Source organism: Pan troglodytes, chromosome 7 (genome assembly GCF_028858775.2).
Source record: "Pan troglodytes isolate AG18354 chromosome 7, NHGRI_mPanTro3-v2.0_pri, whole genome shotgun sequence".
NCBI classification, from domain to species: Eukaryota; Metazoa; Chordata; class Mammalia; order Primates; family Hominidae; genus Pan; species Pan troglodytes.
Window position 1 is genome coordinate 130,615,682 of NC_072405.2, and position 15,596 is coordinate 130,631,277.

General features: G+C 35.3%; 1 protein-coding gene across 6 annotated transcripts in view; it reads left to right on the plus strand.

Moving 5' to 3' along the window:
* COL14A1 (collagen type XIV alpha 1 chain) overlaps positions 1-15,596 on the plus strand; it is a 245,293-nt gene that overhangs the window by 170,908 nt on the left and 58,789 nt on the right. For all 6 annotated transcript variants that reach the window (XM_016959807.4, XM_054656977.2, XM_016959810.4 and 3 more), the window contains 2 exons: positions 3,526-3,603; positions 6,704-6,790. In XM_016959807.4, coding sequence (XP_016815296.2) covers positions 3,526-3,603; positions 6,704-6,790 — 165 coding nt within the window. The remainder of the gene's footprint in view (positions 1-3,525; positions 3,604-6,703; positions 6,791-15,596) is intronic.

Sequence of the window (15,596 nt, forward strand, 5' to 3'; positions counted from 1 at the left end):
CACAATCTTAGTTTTGTGATGGCGTCAATAAAGGTTAGACATCAAATTACAAACAGAAAATGGTTTAGTTCCTCTGTACTCTTTCACCAGTATTCTCGTGCAGTGTAAAGCTCTCTAGATATTTATATAAATTTGGGTACAGCTTTACTTCAAATTATAAATTTAGTTAAAACATGTTAGAAAAAAAATCAGAAAATAAAATTTGGCACTGAGTGGAAAATGGAGCCAGAGGTACATTTTAATTCCCATTCACAGATCAAAATGACTCAACTGCTAAGAAATATTTTAATCTTATTTTCCTGCTAACATTTGACCCCAAGTGACTTGCCTTTTGTGCTATACCAGACAAAAATGTCTAACAATGAAAAATGAGCATTTGTAATTGGCTAAGTATTCCCTTGAAAGAGATTATGAAAAGTGAAAGTGGGAGGTTTTGTGTCTCTTCCTCTTTTTTTTTTTTTTTGCAAAGATGTATCTTTTATAATTTTCAGTGAGTTACAAAAATGTTACAAAAGTAAAAAAGGGCTGCTTCTTGCATTAGTTCTCTAAAGTATTATTTATTTTGAGCCACACTATCTTGCATTTTAAGGTACTCTAATATGAGATCTTTTGACATACCACTTTGTACTGTCTCCTGTATAATTTGCACAAATATGTATGTCATTGCTTTTGGAATAAAAGCCAAAGGCTTTTTTTCTCTTTTAATCAACCCCCTGAAATGTGCCTTGGAAAAAAAAAGTCCCTAAATAAAGGCTGAGGAATCTAAACTATTACAAGTGCAAACAATTATGAATAAATTTGTTGTACTCAAAGAAAAAGCTGCTGACATCATCTAACTTGCAAAAGAAAAGTCAGCCCACGTAACATTCCTGAAATTATAATATTGGCTTCATTCAGCACTTAGTAAGCATTCAACCCCTGGAATAAATAAATTGAGCTCCTAAGAGTCCCAATAATTTCATAAGGCAGAAGTCCAGTGAAAGGTTTGTAAATGTAGACATTAGACTGTTATAGGTGGTTAGGTGGTAGATGTTTATTTGAAAAACTTCAAGAAATCCTGATGTATACTGGGGCTTGTGAAAGGCCTTTGCTTTAAGTAAGTCTTTCCATTCATGAAAATGTTTTTGCTCTGAGGGCTCTACTCAGAAATGGAAAATTTCTTAATGGATAAATGATTTGTAGACTTAGCTGAATCTATCCAATGCTGTCATAATGGGACCTATTTAATAAATGTCCCAAGACAAAATGGCATTGTAAGATTTCATTGGGCTATCTGCATTTTAAACGTTAGATCAAAGATCAGTTTACTGGAAAATAAACCACAAGAAAATGGGGCATGCCATTTAAATCTCAAACAGAACTAAGCCTTCAACATGTGGTTACATTATTTAAACTTTTTCTTCCCCGGTTCTATTCCACAGAATGGACTTTGCTATGATCATACCCCATAGCGGCAATCTGAAGATGTAAAGATATATGCAAAGTGCTTAGGATAGTGCCTGGCATTCATTTCTGCAAATGTTTGTTGCTATTGTTGTTGTTATTTACTAAGATTTTTCTGAATCAAAACATTTCATAGATATTATTACTGTGGAAACAAACTACTATTCTATTTCTGTCCTCAATACTGTCACTGTCATTTTGATTCTACTTTTTTGGCCTTTGTATTGTATGTACACCTTCTCCTTAAACAAATCAATTATGAGAAAGCTAATATTTATTATTTATAGCAACTGTGTTCCAGGTACTGTTCTAAATATTTCCTGTATACTAACTCATTTAATCCTCACAACCACATGAATAGGTACTATTATTATGCTCACTTTACAGATGAGAAAACTAAGATTCCAAGACATTAAATAATTTGTTCAAAGTAACTCAGTCTGTCAGTGGAAGAGTTGGAGATGACACCCAGGCAGTCTAGCTCCATACTCTCAGAATCCCTATGATCTTTGAAATATTTGTTGTTAGTGTTGTTGTAATTGTTTATAAAAATAAGCTATAATGTATTTTTCCAAATGTTTTAGTTTTATTAGGTGGTGCAAAAGTAATTGCAGTTTTTGACATTACTTTTGCACCAACCTAATAAAAACTTAATTTTTTATTGGACATAATTTTTTTTTGTTTGTTTGCCCTGGACAGTCTCAGTTATCATACTCTTGGATGGTGGAGGGGAACCTTAAACCACCTGGAAAAAAAAAGCAGTGAGCCATGCACGTATTTCTGCAAACAGCTCAATAGGTGTATATGGGATCATGAAAATAAGATGCTTTGACTTATGGATTTGCTTTCAAAATTCAGGGGTTTATTGATCAGTTGGAATGAATGTTTGCAATAAGGCATAATTACTTGAGTATAATGACAGAAAGCCCGATTTCATTCTGCTTACTGTCAGAACAAGTTATTTTGTGATAGTGCATGCATTTTTAATAACATGTTTCAATAGTGCTATCTACTTGGGCATTATCATTTTTCTAGAAGATGTTTGGCGAAGGATGGATAGTACTATTTGGGAGAAAATAAGGAAGGCACCAAGAGTTTCCAGTCTTTGCTGAAAACACCACTTGCTGAAAGCAAGATTACAGATTTAAAATGAAAACAATTTCATCCTTCTCCCAGATCAGTAATAGAGCACACTGTTAATATTTGAAAATAATGTAGGAAGAAATATAGTAAAAATGATTGGGTCATTAAGCTAGTGTTAGCCCTTAATGATGTTATAAGTATGTTTCTGTATATTTCAACATGTACATTGACTTATCACCAACATACATGAGTGGAGCAAGCCTGTCTAAATATTTGTGGCATGATCAATGGCTTAAATAAGAATACAAATAGCTTACATTCTCACAACACCGAATGTGAAGCTGTCATGACATTTGCCACATTGTGTACCGTATTTATGTGCTCCCCTCTCACTCCCTGTAAGTTCTTCTAGGTCAGGACTATGATTTTTAAAAAAATGTTTGTATCCTAAAAGTCTACATAGTATCTGGCTTATATTATACACTGAAGAAAAAGTTACTGAGTGTATGTACAAAGGAATGAAGTGATAATTAATTCAAGAAGCCTTCCTGAGTGCTTTTTATATGCCACATATTATGATAGGTGACCTAAAGATGAGTTTGGTAATGTAAATAATTGTGTAGTGGGAGGTGTGCTATAGAGGAGGCATATGGAGTGTTGTGTGACTACAGAGTCATTCGGGAGCAGCTGTGATGGGCTTTGTAAGGAAGAGTTTAACAGAGGAGCTAAGCTTACTCTTTAGGTAGAAACGAGAGGGGAAGTTTTGATAAATAAGAGGGTTTAGATGGTGGATGAATAATTGTAGACAAAATCTTAGATCACTATGTGTTTGAGGAAAAAAATTAGTTTGACATTGTTGGAGTTACTTTTTAATTTACTTACTGTAATGTATTATTAATGTATTGGTATTCTGTTATATAATACATAACATAAAATCATTATAAAGATAATTTATTTATATATATTTTATTGAATGACAATTTTCTTTTTAAATCATAGTTCCAGTTACAGATGTTTGATATTGTTTGCTCCACATCATGGGCCAATACAGACAAATGCTGTGAACTTCCAGGCCTGGTAAGAATTCTTCCTTCATTTCTATTGATTTTTTTAATTGTATTTAATTTTCTGGAAATGAGAAGCTATTTCTCAACATTCATATCATAGGCAACTCGTTGAGATGATAAAATTAGAAAGAGATTAATAAAGAGGCATGTCTGAAATTAACAAGATTTCTCCTGTATGACCTAGGATCACATACAGCGTGAACTGCCCAACTCAGAGGGTGCCATTTACACATAGTCCAGATGTTCCCAGATTCCATGGCTCATGAAGCCCTTAGTGTCTCAAGTTTTTTCTTGCACCCCTAAGCCAAAAGAAACACCTTGCAGTTCCATTTATGAAATAATAGGTCCAAACATCTTACTAAATATTTATGTCCTAACAACTCAGTAGCCATATAAAATAACAATGCACATACATTGAAAGAAAAAAGTGATATTTATATTTTATTCTTAAATGACCAAAATTGCTTATTGTTGGGATGTGTGTGCTTACCTGAGCCCTGCAGCGTTTCTCATATCTTGGGATCACATTGGCCACTGCCATCCTCACTTCTTTTTCTACATTGCTTTTTTCATAGTACTTTCCTTTCATCATAGCAGCTATATTTGTAAATTAGGGCATCATCCAAAAAAAGTGTTGCAAAATCTAATGTTGAAACTGCAGACTACCTTGAGCCTGTCATTCACACGAAGTCCAGTGGGTGCTGAATATTGCTGTACTTCTCTTAAATTTTTAAAACATTCACAGGACCCCTGTGAGTTCAATATAGTGCTCCCAGGCATCTTGGTGTACAATTTTAGAACTGTAGTCATAATCTACATAACCTATATGTGATGCTACTAGAAAACTAAACATTTAAAAGTTATTTATACCAAGTGATGGTGTAAATATTTATGTCCTAACAACTCAGTAGCCCATATAAAATATAATACACATAAATTGGAAGAAAAAATGATATTTATATTTTATTCCTATATAAGCATAATTTCTTACTGATCGGATGTGTGTATACCCATATATATATATATACAAAAAACCAGATTCATATCTTAGGATCCTAGGACAAGTAAGCTGGCACGGACAACCCTGTCATGGTTGGGCAGTAGTCATGTCTTAATAATTAAAGCTGGGATTCTCCAGAGCATGGGGAACCCTTCATGAAGTCTGTGAGATTTGACCTTATAACCGTATTAGTCTGTTCTCATGCTGCTAATAAAGACATACCCCAGACTGGGTAATTTATAAAGGAAGGTTTAGTTGACTCACAGTTTTGTACGGCTGTGGAGGCCTCAGGAAACTTACAAACATGGTGGAAGGGGAAGCAAACACTTCCTTCTTCACAAGGTGGCAGCAAGGAGAAGTGCAGAGTGAAGGTGGGGGAAAGCCCCTTATAAATCCATCAGATCTCATGAGAATGTGCTCACTATCACAAGGACAGCATGGAGGTAACCGCCCCTGTGATTCATACCTGGCTTACATTATGCACTGAAGAAAAAGTTACTGAGTTGAAAAAGTTACTCCACTGGGTCCTACCTGTGACACGTGAGGATTATGGGAACTATATCAAGATGAGATTTGGGTGGGGACACAGCCAAACTGTATCAGTAAGACTTACCGTATCAAAAAGCCAAACCATATAAATAAGACTTAACACCTCACCACATCTATTGCAAGCACCAAATTCATGGCAGTCTGAGAAGGAAGCAACTTGTTATTTCTTCACCAAAATAAGTTTCTAGTAAACTCTGGAAGAAATTAAATTAGAGACACCTTGATGTTATGCTAAAGGGAAGGTAGATGGGAAATTGGCAGGAGAAACACTCAGAATCGTCTGTTGTATCAAGCAAAGATGTGATCACCACTTTTTCTAGGAAGGACCCTTCTCATTCCTTTTCTTTTTACTTGTCTCATTTAAGAGGCGTAAATTCCACAGTAAAAAGACACGGTGCAGTAACAGTCAGCAGCACTGGCAAAACTATCACTGAGTCTCTGGCTACAGGTGGCCTGTTTAGCCTTATTTTGGGATCTTTCAGAATACTTAAGTTTATGTTTCACTCTAGCTAGCCAGATTTCAGGCCAGATGTGTTCATAGGGGGTTTGAACTGAAATCTTTTACTGTTGTCCAACATTTAGAGAAAAGTATATACACCATGTAACAGTCCATTTGCTTAACGTTTCTTGGGTTTCTGTTGTGAATATTGTAGAGACTCAGATTATTTTCAATTTGGCAATTTAACTGTCATCTGTGCTCTATTTGGCTCTAATTTTATTTTCCCCCAAAGTCTTAAATAATAACTAGGTTTTTCTCTATCCAAAGGGACTGATGAACTCCATGAAGTTCTATAGTATCTTATCCCAGTGCTGAGCTCATTTTGGCTGCTGCTCTAAATGGGATATTTACAAATTGTTCAATAGCTGTTAGCAGGTGCTCTGTCTTCCTCTGCATTCCAGTAACTCATTCAGATATATTCAGCCTTCCATTAATAATCTATTTTGTAATGTCACATGACAACAATATTCCCTAAGAGAGAAGAAAAATGTTCTCCTATTCCAGAGCCTCAGATCTACACTGTGATGTTTTTCTTACTTTCAACCACAGAATGTGAGCAGTTGTGGAAATTGTCATAGGGAATTGATGAAGAGTTTAAACATTGATTTTATTTTGTTTTTCTTTGTTTGTTTTAGTACAGATATAGTTGTTTTGATTGAGTGCTCCAAATTTTCCTTTATCCTTTGAAACAGAAAAATTATTGTAGCATAAAAAAGTTTTCAAGACCTTTAGTTCACAGAGTACTGTCACTCCAACCAACAGAATTAAATAGCAATCAAGATTTTTTTTTGTTGCACTCACTTCTGATTGTCTTTCCTTACCTGGATTCCCAAGCTGGTTTTAGCAACACCCATTGATAATAGTGATTATCAGTGACTAGGAGATACCCATTCATTTTTCTTTACAGAAAAGATTTTGCAATCAGGAGTGAATATTCTCTGCCTTTCTAATGTGCACTTGAAAGTCTAAAAATATCTTAAATCAAACTGTTTTCTTTGAGCCAGTAAAGCCATTTGTATAAACTGGCATGCTAATGGTTGTGCTTTTTTTGTTTCTTTTCAGAGAGATGATGAGTCTTGCCCAGACCTTCCCCATTCCTGCTCCTGTTCTGAAACCAATGAAGTGGCTCTGGGACCAGCGGGCCCACCAGTAAGTCTTGCTGAGTTCAGCCTTAAATGTTCTTTAATAATATTATTAGCTATCACTTGTGTGTCTAATATGTGTTGTCTACTGTACTAACTGGCTATTACTCACTTAATTGTAGGAATACAGTGAGACACAGAGATGTTAAGTAACTTGATTAAAGAACACAGCTTGGAGGAGCTGGGCTGGGCTTCAAATCCAAGTCTCCATGACTCCTAGAGATGATGCTTCTCACCACTGTGTCATACGATGTCTCATACTGGTCTATACTCAAAATCTTCCCTTAAAGCTACTATGGTTAATTTTCAGTGTGAATATTTCAAACCAGGACCTTTACTTGTACCTGTAAGATTTGCATACATCTGCTTTGTCCACTTTCTCTCTTTTTTTAAACTTTTACTTTAGGTTCAGGGGTACATGCGAAGGTTTGTTACATAGATAGGTGAACTCATGTCACGAGGATTTGTTGTACAGATTATTTCATCACCCAAGTACCAAGTCTAGTACTCAATAGCTATTTTTCTGCTCCTTTCTCTCCTTCCATCCTCCACTCTCAGGTAGGCCCCAGTGTCTGTTGTTCCCTTCCTTGTGTCCATGAGTTCTTATCATTTAGCTCCCACTTATAAGTGAAATCATGTGGTATTTGGTTTTCTGTTTCTGTGTTAGTTTCCTAAGGATAATGGCCTCCTGCTCCATCCATGTTCCCACAAAAGACATAATCTTGATCTTTTTTATAGCTGCATGGTATTCCATGATGTATATGTACCACATTTTCTTTATCCAATCTGTCACTGATGGGCATTTAGGTTGATTCCATGTGTTTGCTATTGTGAATAGTGCTACAGTGAACATTCGTGTGTATATGTCTTTATGATAGAATGGTTTATATTCCTTTGGGTATATACGCAGTAATAAGATTGCTGGGTTGAATGGTTGTTCTGTTTGTAGCTCTTTGAGGAATCACCACACTGCTTTTCACAATGGTTGAACTAATTTACACTCCCACTAACAGTGTATAAGTGTTCCCTTTTCTCTGTAACCTTGCCAGCATCAGTTATTTCTTTATGTTTTAATAATAGGCATTCTGACTGCTGTGAGATGGTATTTCATTGTGGTTTTGATTTTCATTTCTCTCATGATCAGTTATACTGAGCTTTTTTTCATATGCTTTTTGGCCACTTGTATGTCTTCTTTTGAAAAGTGTCTGTTTATGTCCTTCTTTTGAAAAGTGTCTGTTTATGTCCTTTGCTCTCTTTTTAATGGGGTCATTTGGGTTTTTTCTTGTAAATTTGTGTAAGTTCCTAATAGAGGCTGGATGTTAGACCTTTGTCAGATGCATAGTTTGCAAAAATTTTCTTCCATTCTGTAGGTTGTCTGTTTACTCTGTTGATAGTTACTTTTGCTGTGCAGAAGCACCTTAGTATAATTAGAGCCCATTTGTAAATTTTTGCTTTTGTTGTGATTGCTTTTGATGTCTTCTTTGTCATGAAATCTTTGCTCGTGCCTATGTCCTGAATGGTATTGCCTAGGTTGTCTTCCAGGGTTTTTATAGTTGTGGATTTTACATTTAAGTCTTTAGTCCATCTTGAGTTAGTCTTTGTATATGGTGTAAGGAAGGGGTCCAGTTTCAATCTTCTGCATATGGCTAGCCAGTTATCCCAGTACCATTATTGAATAGGGAATCCTTTCTCCATTGCTTGTTTTTGTCAGCTCTGCTGAAGATCAGATGGTCATAGGTATATGGTCTTTTTTCTGGGTTTTGTATTCTATTCCCCTGGTCTATGTGTCTGTTTTTGTACCAGTACCATACCATTTTGATTACCATAGCCCTATAGTATAGTTTGAAGTTGCATAACATGATGCTCCAGCTTTGTTCTTTTTGCTTAGGATTGCCTTGACTATCCAGGCTCTTTTGTGGTTCCACATGAATTTTAAAATAGTTTTTTTCTAGTTCTGTAAAGAATGTTATTGGTAGTTTGATAGGAGCAGCAGTAACACTGTAAATTGCTTTGGGGAGGATGGCCATTTTAACAGTATTGATACTTCCTATCCAAGAGCATGAAATGTTTTTCCATTTGTTTATGTCATCTCTGATTTCTTTGAGCAGTGTTATAATTCTCATTGTAGAGATCTTTCAGCTTCCTAGTTAGCTGTATTCCTAGGTATTTTATGCTTTTTGTGGCAATTGTGGATGGGATTGCATTCTTGGTTTGGCTCTTAGCTTGGCTGCTGTTGGTGTATAGGGATGTTAGTGATCTTTGTGCATTGATTTTACATCCTGAAACTTTGCCAAAGTTGTTTATTAGCTGAAGGAGCTTTTGGGCTAAGACGATGGGGTTTTCTACATATAGAATCATGTCATCTGCAAACAGGGATAGTTTGACTCCCTGTCTTCCTATTTGGATGCCTTTATTTCTTTCTCTTGCCTGATTGCACTGGCCAGGACTTCCAATACTATGTTAAATAGGAGTGGTGAGAGAGAACATCCTTGTCTTGTGCTGGTTTTCAATAGGAAATGCTTCCAGCTTTTGCCCATTCAGTATGATGTTGGCTGCAGGTTTGTCATATATGGCTCTTATTATTTTAAGGTATGTTCCTTTAATACCTATTTTATTGAGAGTTTTTAACATGAAGGATGTTGAATTTTATCAAAAGCCTTCTTTGCATCTATTGAGATAATTACTTGGTTTTTGTCTTTGGTTCTGTTTGTGATGAATCACATTTATTGATTTGCATATGTTGAGCCAACCTAGCATCCCAGGGATGAAGCCTACTTGACTGTGGTGGATTAGCTTTTTGATGTGCTGCTGGATTCAGTTTGCAAGTATTTTGTTGAAGAATTTTGAATTGATGTTCATCAAGGATATTAGCTGGAACTTTTCTGCTGTTGTGTCTCCTCCAGGTTTTGCTATCAGGATGATGCTGACCTCACAGAATGAGTTGAGGAGGAGTTATTCCTCCTCAACTTTTTGGAATAGTTTCAAAAGGAATGTTACCAGCTCTTCTTTGTACATCTTGTAGAATTTGACTGTGAATCCATCTGGCCCTGGGCTTTTTTTTTTGGTTGCTAGACTATTTATTATGGATTCAATTTTAGACCTTGTTATTGGTCTGTTCAGGGAATCAATTTCTTTCTGGTTTAGTCTTGGGAGGGTGTATGTGTCCAGGAATTTATCCATCTCTTCTAGGTTTTCTAGTATGTGTGCATAGAGGTATTTGTAGTAGTTTCTAATGGTTACTTTTATTTCTGTGGGGTCAGTGTAACATCCCCTTTGTCATTTGTAATTGTATTTATTTGGATCTTCTTTCTTTTCTGCTTTATTAGTCTAGCTGGTGGCTTATCTATCTTATTAATTTTTTCAAAAAACTAACTAACTACTGGATTTGTTGTCTTTTGAATATTTTTTCATGTCTTGATTTCCTTCAGTTCAGCCCTGATCTTGGTTATTTCTTGTCTTCTGCTAGTTTTGGGGTTGGTTTGCTCTTGCTTCTCTCATTCTCTCAGTTGTGATAGTAGGTTGTTAATTTGAGATCCTTCTAACTTTTTGATGTGCGTGTTTAGTGCTATGAATTTCTCTCTTAACACTGCCTTAGCTGTATCCCAGAGATTCTGATATGTTGTACCTTTGTTCTCATTAGTTTCAAAGAACATCTTGACCCTGCTTAATTTTAATTTTTTATATATCCTGAGATTATGTTAAAATGTTCAAATTATTAGAACTGTTGTCTTCCTATTGGCTTGTTATGTGAATCATTGTGAATGAAACCATTTAACTTCAGTAATGCTTTTTACTTCAAGTCTGATTTGTCTAATATTAATACAGTTTCAATATTGTGTTTTGGATTCTTTGTCTAATTTTTTAATTTTCTAATTTGTCTAACTTGCATGTTCTCATTCCAGCCAGTTGGAAAGGGAGAAAATAGTTGAGGACAGCATTTGGTTTTCATTTAAGAACAACACCCAGGGTATATGCAGCACCCTTTCTCTCATATTCCATTAGCCAGTACTTAGTCATACCTACTTACATAGGATTCCAAGAAATCAAGTCCCTAGTTGGATGGTTATATGTTTAGTTAAAACTCAGGGGATTGTATTATTACAAAGAAGCAGTGGAAATGAATATGAGGACAATTAGCAATCTCTGTACAACTGTGAAAACTTTTTTTTTTTTTTTTTGAGACAGAGTTTTGCTCTTGTTGCCTGGGCTGGAGTGCAATGGCGCAATCTCGGCTCACCACAACCTCTGTCTCCCAGGTTCAAGCGATTCTCCTGCCTCAGCCTCCCGAGTAGCTGGGACTACGGGCATGCGCCACCATGCCAGGCTAATTTTTTGCATTTTTAGTAGAGATGGGGTTTCTCCATGTTTGTCAGGCTGGTCTCAAACTCCTAACCTAAGGTGATCTGCCCGCCTCGGCCTCCCAAAGTGCTGGGATTACAGGCGTGAGCCACCGCACCTGGCCAAAAACTCTTTTAAAAACATTTCAGATGTCAGCAATAAAAATATTTCAGATGAACAAAAACTAATAATTTACCACCAATATTCTCTCATTAAGGAATATGCCTAGGATGTAATTTAAAATAAAGAAAAATGATACCAGAAGAAATTATGACCAAAGAAATAGCAAATATATGGGCAAATCTTAACAAATATTAATTTGTAACATATATTTTCTTCACTTTTTATTTGCGACATTTCAGTGTCTTTATATTTATATTTTAGATATTTCTCTTTAAATAGCAAGCATATGCCAAGATTTTGCTTTTAATCCAGTTTTACAATCTTTCTTTCATAGTCTAGTCCATTCTGTTGGTTGTAATAACTGACCTATTCTGATTTACATCCACAACTTTAATTTTACTTTCTTGGTTTTTCTTAATTTCTTAATTTTTGCTTTTTTATTTGTGTTACATATATATTTTTTGCTTGAGATTGTATTTATTTTTGTCTTTAATTTTTGCTTTTTTTGTATTCCTTTTTTCTCCTCCACTAGTTTGGAAAGTATACTCTGTAGCTTTTCTATTAATAGTTAACCCAGAAGTTTTTACCAGATATACTTAGTTTAACAATGTTTAAAATAATCACTATTTCTATCCTTCTTTGCCAGTATGATGAGTTGGAATTCTTTCAACTTAGATCATCTTCTTAATAATTTATGTGCTCTTACTACCCAGTATTTTAATACTGTTTTTAACATCACAAATTAGATGTCTTGATTATTATTATTGCTTGTGTGAACTCTAAAACATAAACTTTCCAGCAAGCCTCAGCCATCTTTCCCATCCTTCCTGAAGGCAGTTTCAGTTCACATGTATACTATAGTTTTTTATTGTTTCTTTCTTCTTGGTACTTAAGAATAGAGTTCTTAATTACAGTAGTGTTTTAGCCAGCATTAATACATGTTTATAGCAGGAGGGTTTTCAAGTTTTTTCATCTGTAATATACTGGAACAAGTGATAAAATATTTATTTGTGACCTAAACAGCAAACTTTCTAATGGGGAGAAGCAGCAGAGATGTGAAAGGGAAGGGTTGAGCTTTGAATTGGAGGGGGAAGAAAGATGTAAAATGAGAAAAAAGCAATTGAAAATTGATATTTCAAAAATTTCAAATAAGGACATTTTGTATTCTAAATAAAGCATAATAAACTAAGAAATAGTATCCTGAGCAATATGTAATAAATTCTGTTTGATGATTGAACATACTTTAATTGTTTTCTCATTCATGAATTTACACAGTAGTATGATGTATCCATAAAACTAAAGGATCTGTAGGAAGGCCTGGATAGAAGAATCATATTCTCTTTTCGAAGTCTAACCCTCTCTTATTGAAACAATCAGTGTTTTCATCCACAAATATTTGCTGAATTCTTGTCATATGCCCAGTGACAAGGGTTAAGGATGAGGTGGAAAGTAAGTTAGAAGTATAAAGTGGTCCCTGGCTTTTAGACATGGTGCCTCTGACATGAATATCTGTGAGATAAACAGTCTTGATTATTATTATTTGAATAAAATCTTCAGTTGAAGATATATTTGAATATATATTTGAATAAAATCTTCAGTTGAAAACAAATCATTTAAGATGCAAAAACAACATTAAAAAGTTGTGACAGACTGGGTATATTAACTGGGATAGACTAGGCTGCGAGAAACAGAAAATTTAGCTAACACAGTAGTGTAAACTATGAGGACAATAGGACATTTATTGTTTGCTCAATAAAAGATTTTGAGGGAGATGGTCTGAAGAAGGCAAATGAGGCTGCTAGTCAACTTCATCAAGGACTTGTGCTTGCTCTAGCTTCCCATGTTGCTTCTTGATCAAATTGGCCAAAACTGCTTAACACAATGATTCCTGGTTGCAAAGAAAAGCTGAGAAAACAAGTATCTGTCTTTTTTGGCCTTTATCTAGGGATGAAAGGGATAAGGGGGTCAGAAAAGGCTCTTAGGTAGCCAGCCATAGTTTCTGACACACTGGGGGAAAAACTATAATGAAGCATATATGGAAATCTGATATATGGCACTTGATATTGGCATTGCAGATCAAGTAGAGAAATGATTGATATTCAGTAATGGTGCTGGGACATTTGGTCTTCCATGTAGAAAATATCTAAAAATAAAAATATATATAACATCTAAGTTTGTGTAAGTACACTCCATGATGTTCACACAACGACAAAATTGCCTAACAACACATTTCTCAGAACGCATTTCCATCACCAAGCAATTTATGACTTCATATGAAGAATTTCTACTCATTAAAGAGAAAAAGACATGTAACCCAATGGAAAACTGAGTAAAGTATATAAATAGACAGTCACAGTGAGAATAAATGCAAATAGATAAACTTATGAAAAGATACATAATCATAATAGTTCTCAGGGAAATGAAAATTAGAACAAGAATAAGGTGTATTTTCAGCAATCAGGTTGATAAAAATGTAAAGTTTGATAATATTCAGGGTTGATTAAGATTTAAGGAAACAGGGACCCTCTTAAACTATTGGCAGATCAATAAACTGGCACAGTTAGTTTAGAGTACAATTTGATAATATATCTGCAAATTTATCAACTTTCACTTAACGATTCTACTCTTGGTATCTTCTTCTGAGAAATACTAACAGTTTCACTTAAGGGATATGTAAGGATGTTAATTGAAGCATTTAAAAAATTTTTTTTAATTTTTAATTTTTTGAGACGGAGTCTCACTCTGTCGCTTAGGCTGGGGTGCAGTGGCATGATCTCGGCTCACTGCAACCTCTGCCTCCTGGGTTTAAGCGATTCTCCTGCCTCAACCTCCCAAATAGCTGGGATTGCAGGCCTGTGCCACCACACTCAGCTAACTTTTGTATTTTTAGTAGAGATGGGGTTTCACCATGTTGGCCAGGCTGTTCTCAAACTCCTAACTTCAAGTGATCCACCCGCCTTGGCCTCCCAAAGTGCTGGGATTACAGGCGTGAGCCAGCGCGCCCAGCCTGAAGCATTGTTTAAATGGCTGAAAATTGTGGGAATAAAACTACTTAAATTTCCGGTAATAAAAGAATGGCTAAACAAACTCTTACATATCCAAGGTTCAGACAACTATGCAACAGTTAAGAATGAATTAGATCTATGTGTGCTATAATAAAAAATCACTAAAGCATATTAAGTTGAAGTCATAACTATGTAAAAAGTGTGACATGACATATTTAAAACATACACAGCAAATAATACAGTAATACCATGGGCAGTATTTTGTATAGATATAGATGCACATAAATAAAATTACATTTTATAATTGCATTTTTAAAATCTAGAAGATGAGCAACTAATTGATAAAAAGGAAGAGTGCATGTAAATGGTTTTTTAAAAAGCTGAGGAAATTTTAAAGATCACCTGACCCAGTGTTTTCTTAAGTGATACAGCGTTCTGCTAATAGTGTACAGAATCCCTTTTAGTAATCCTGGACATGGCATGAAATAAACTGGAATCACACAGGGAGAAAGTTATTCCATTTTCAATGATTTTTTCAATCCTTCTGCTCAGGTAAAATATAAATTCTGTCTAGTGCCCACATGGTCCTCCTAACACTCATCTCCCTTTTTATCAAAGAGCGAACTCTTGGCTCACAGACTTCAATAGAAACAGAATCTAGCTAAATTTTTTTTGTTTTGAGAGGGAGTCTCACTTTGCCGCCCAGGCTGGAGTGCAGTGATCTCAGCTCACTGCAAGGTCCGCCTCCCAGGTTCACGCCATTCTCCTACCTCAGCCTCCTGAGTAGCTGGGACTACAGGCACCCGCCACCACGCCCGGCTAATTTTTTTGTATTTTCAGTAGAGACAGTGTTTCACCGTGTTAGCCAGGATGGTCTCGATCTCCTGACCTCATGATCCACCTGCCTTGGCCTCCCAAAGTGCTGGGATTACAGGCATGAGCCACTGTGCCTGGCCAATCTAGCTGAATTTAATAGCATTATTTGTAGTGTATTGATTTCTAAGATTACCTTATAGTTTTAGCAAGCGATACTTTTTTTCATTTACTGTAATGCTGTATTTGCTTTTAAAATAAGTGAAATAGTCAATTAAGATATTCAGTAAATACACACATATGTTTAGACACATATGAACATATATACAGGGAATATATACACATATATACACATATTATGTTTGTAGATATATATCTATATAAAGAAAACTGCTATTAAATAATAGTCTAGATAATATGGCAAAAGTTTTGAGGGGAAATATGAATGACAACTTTCAGAAAGATGAAACTAATTGTCGTTTTGCTGTGTAAATAAAGAAAATCAGGTTGTTGCTACTTTCATGTGCTTTCTAC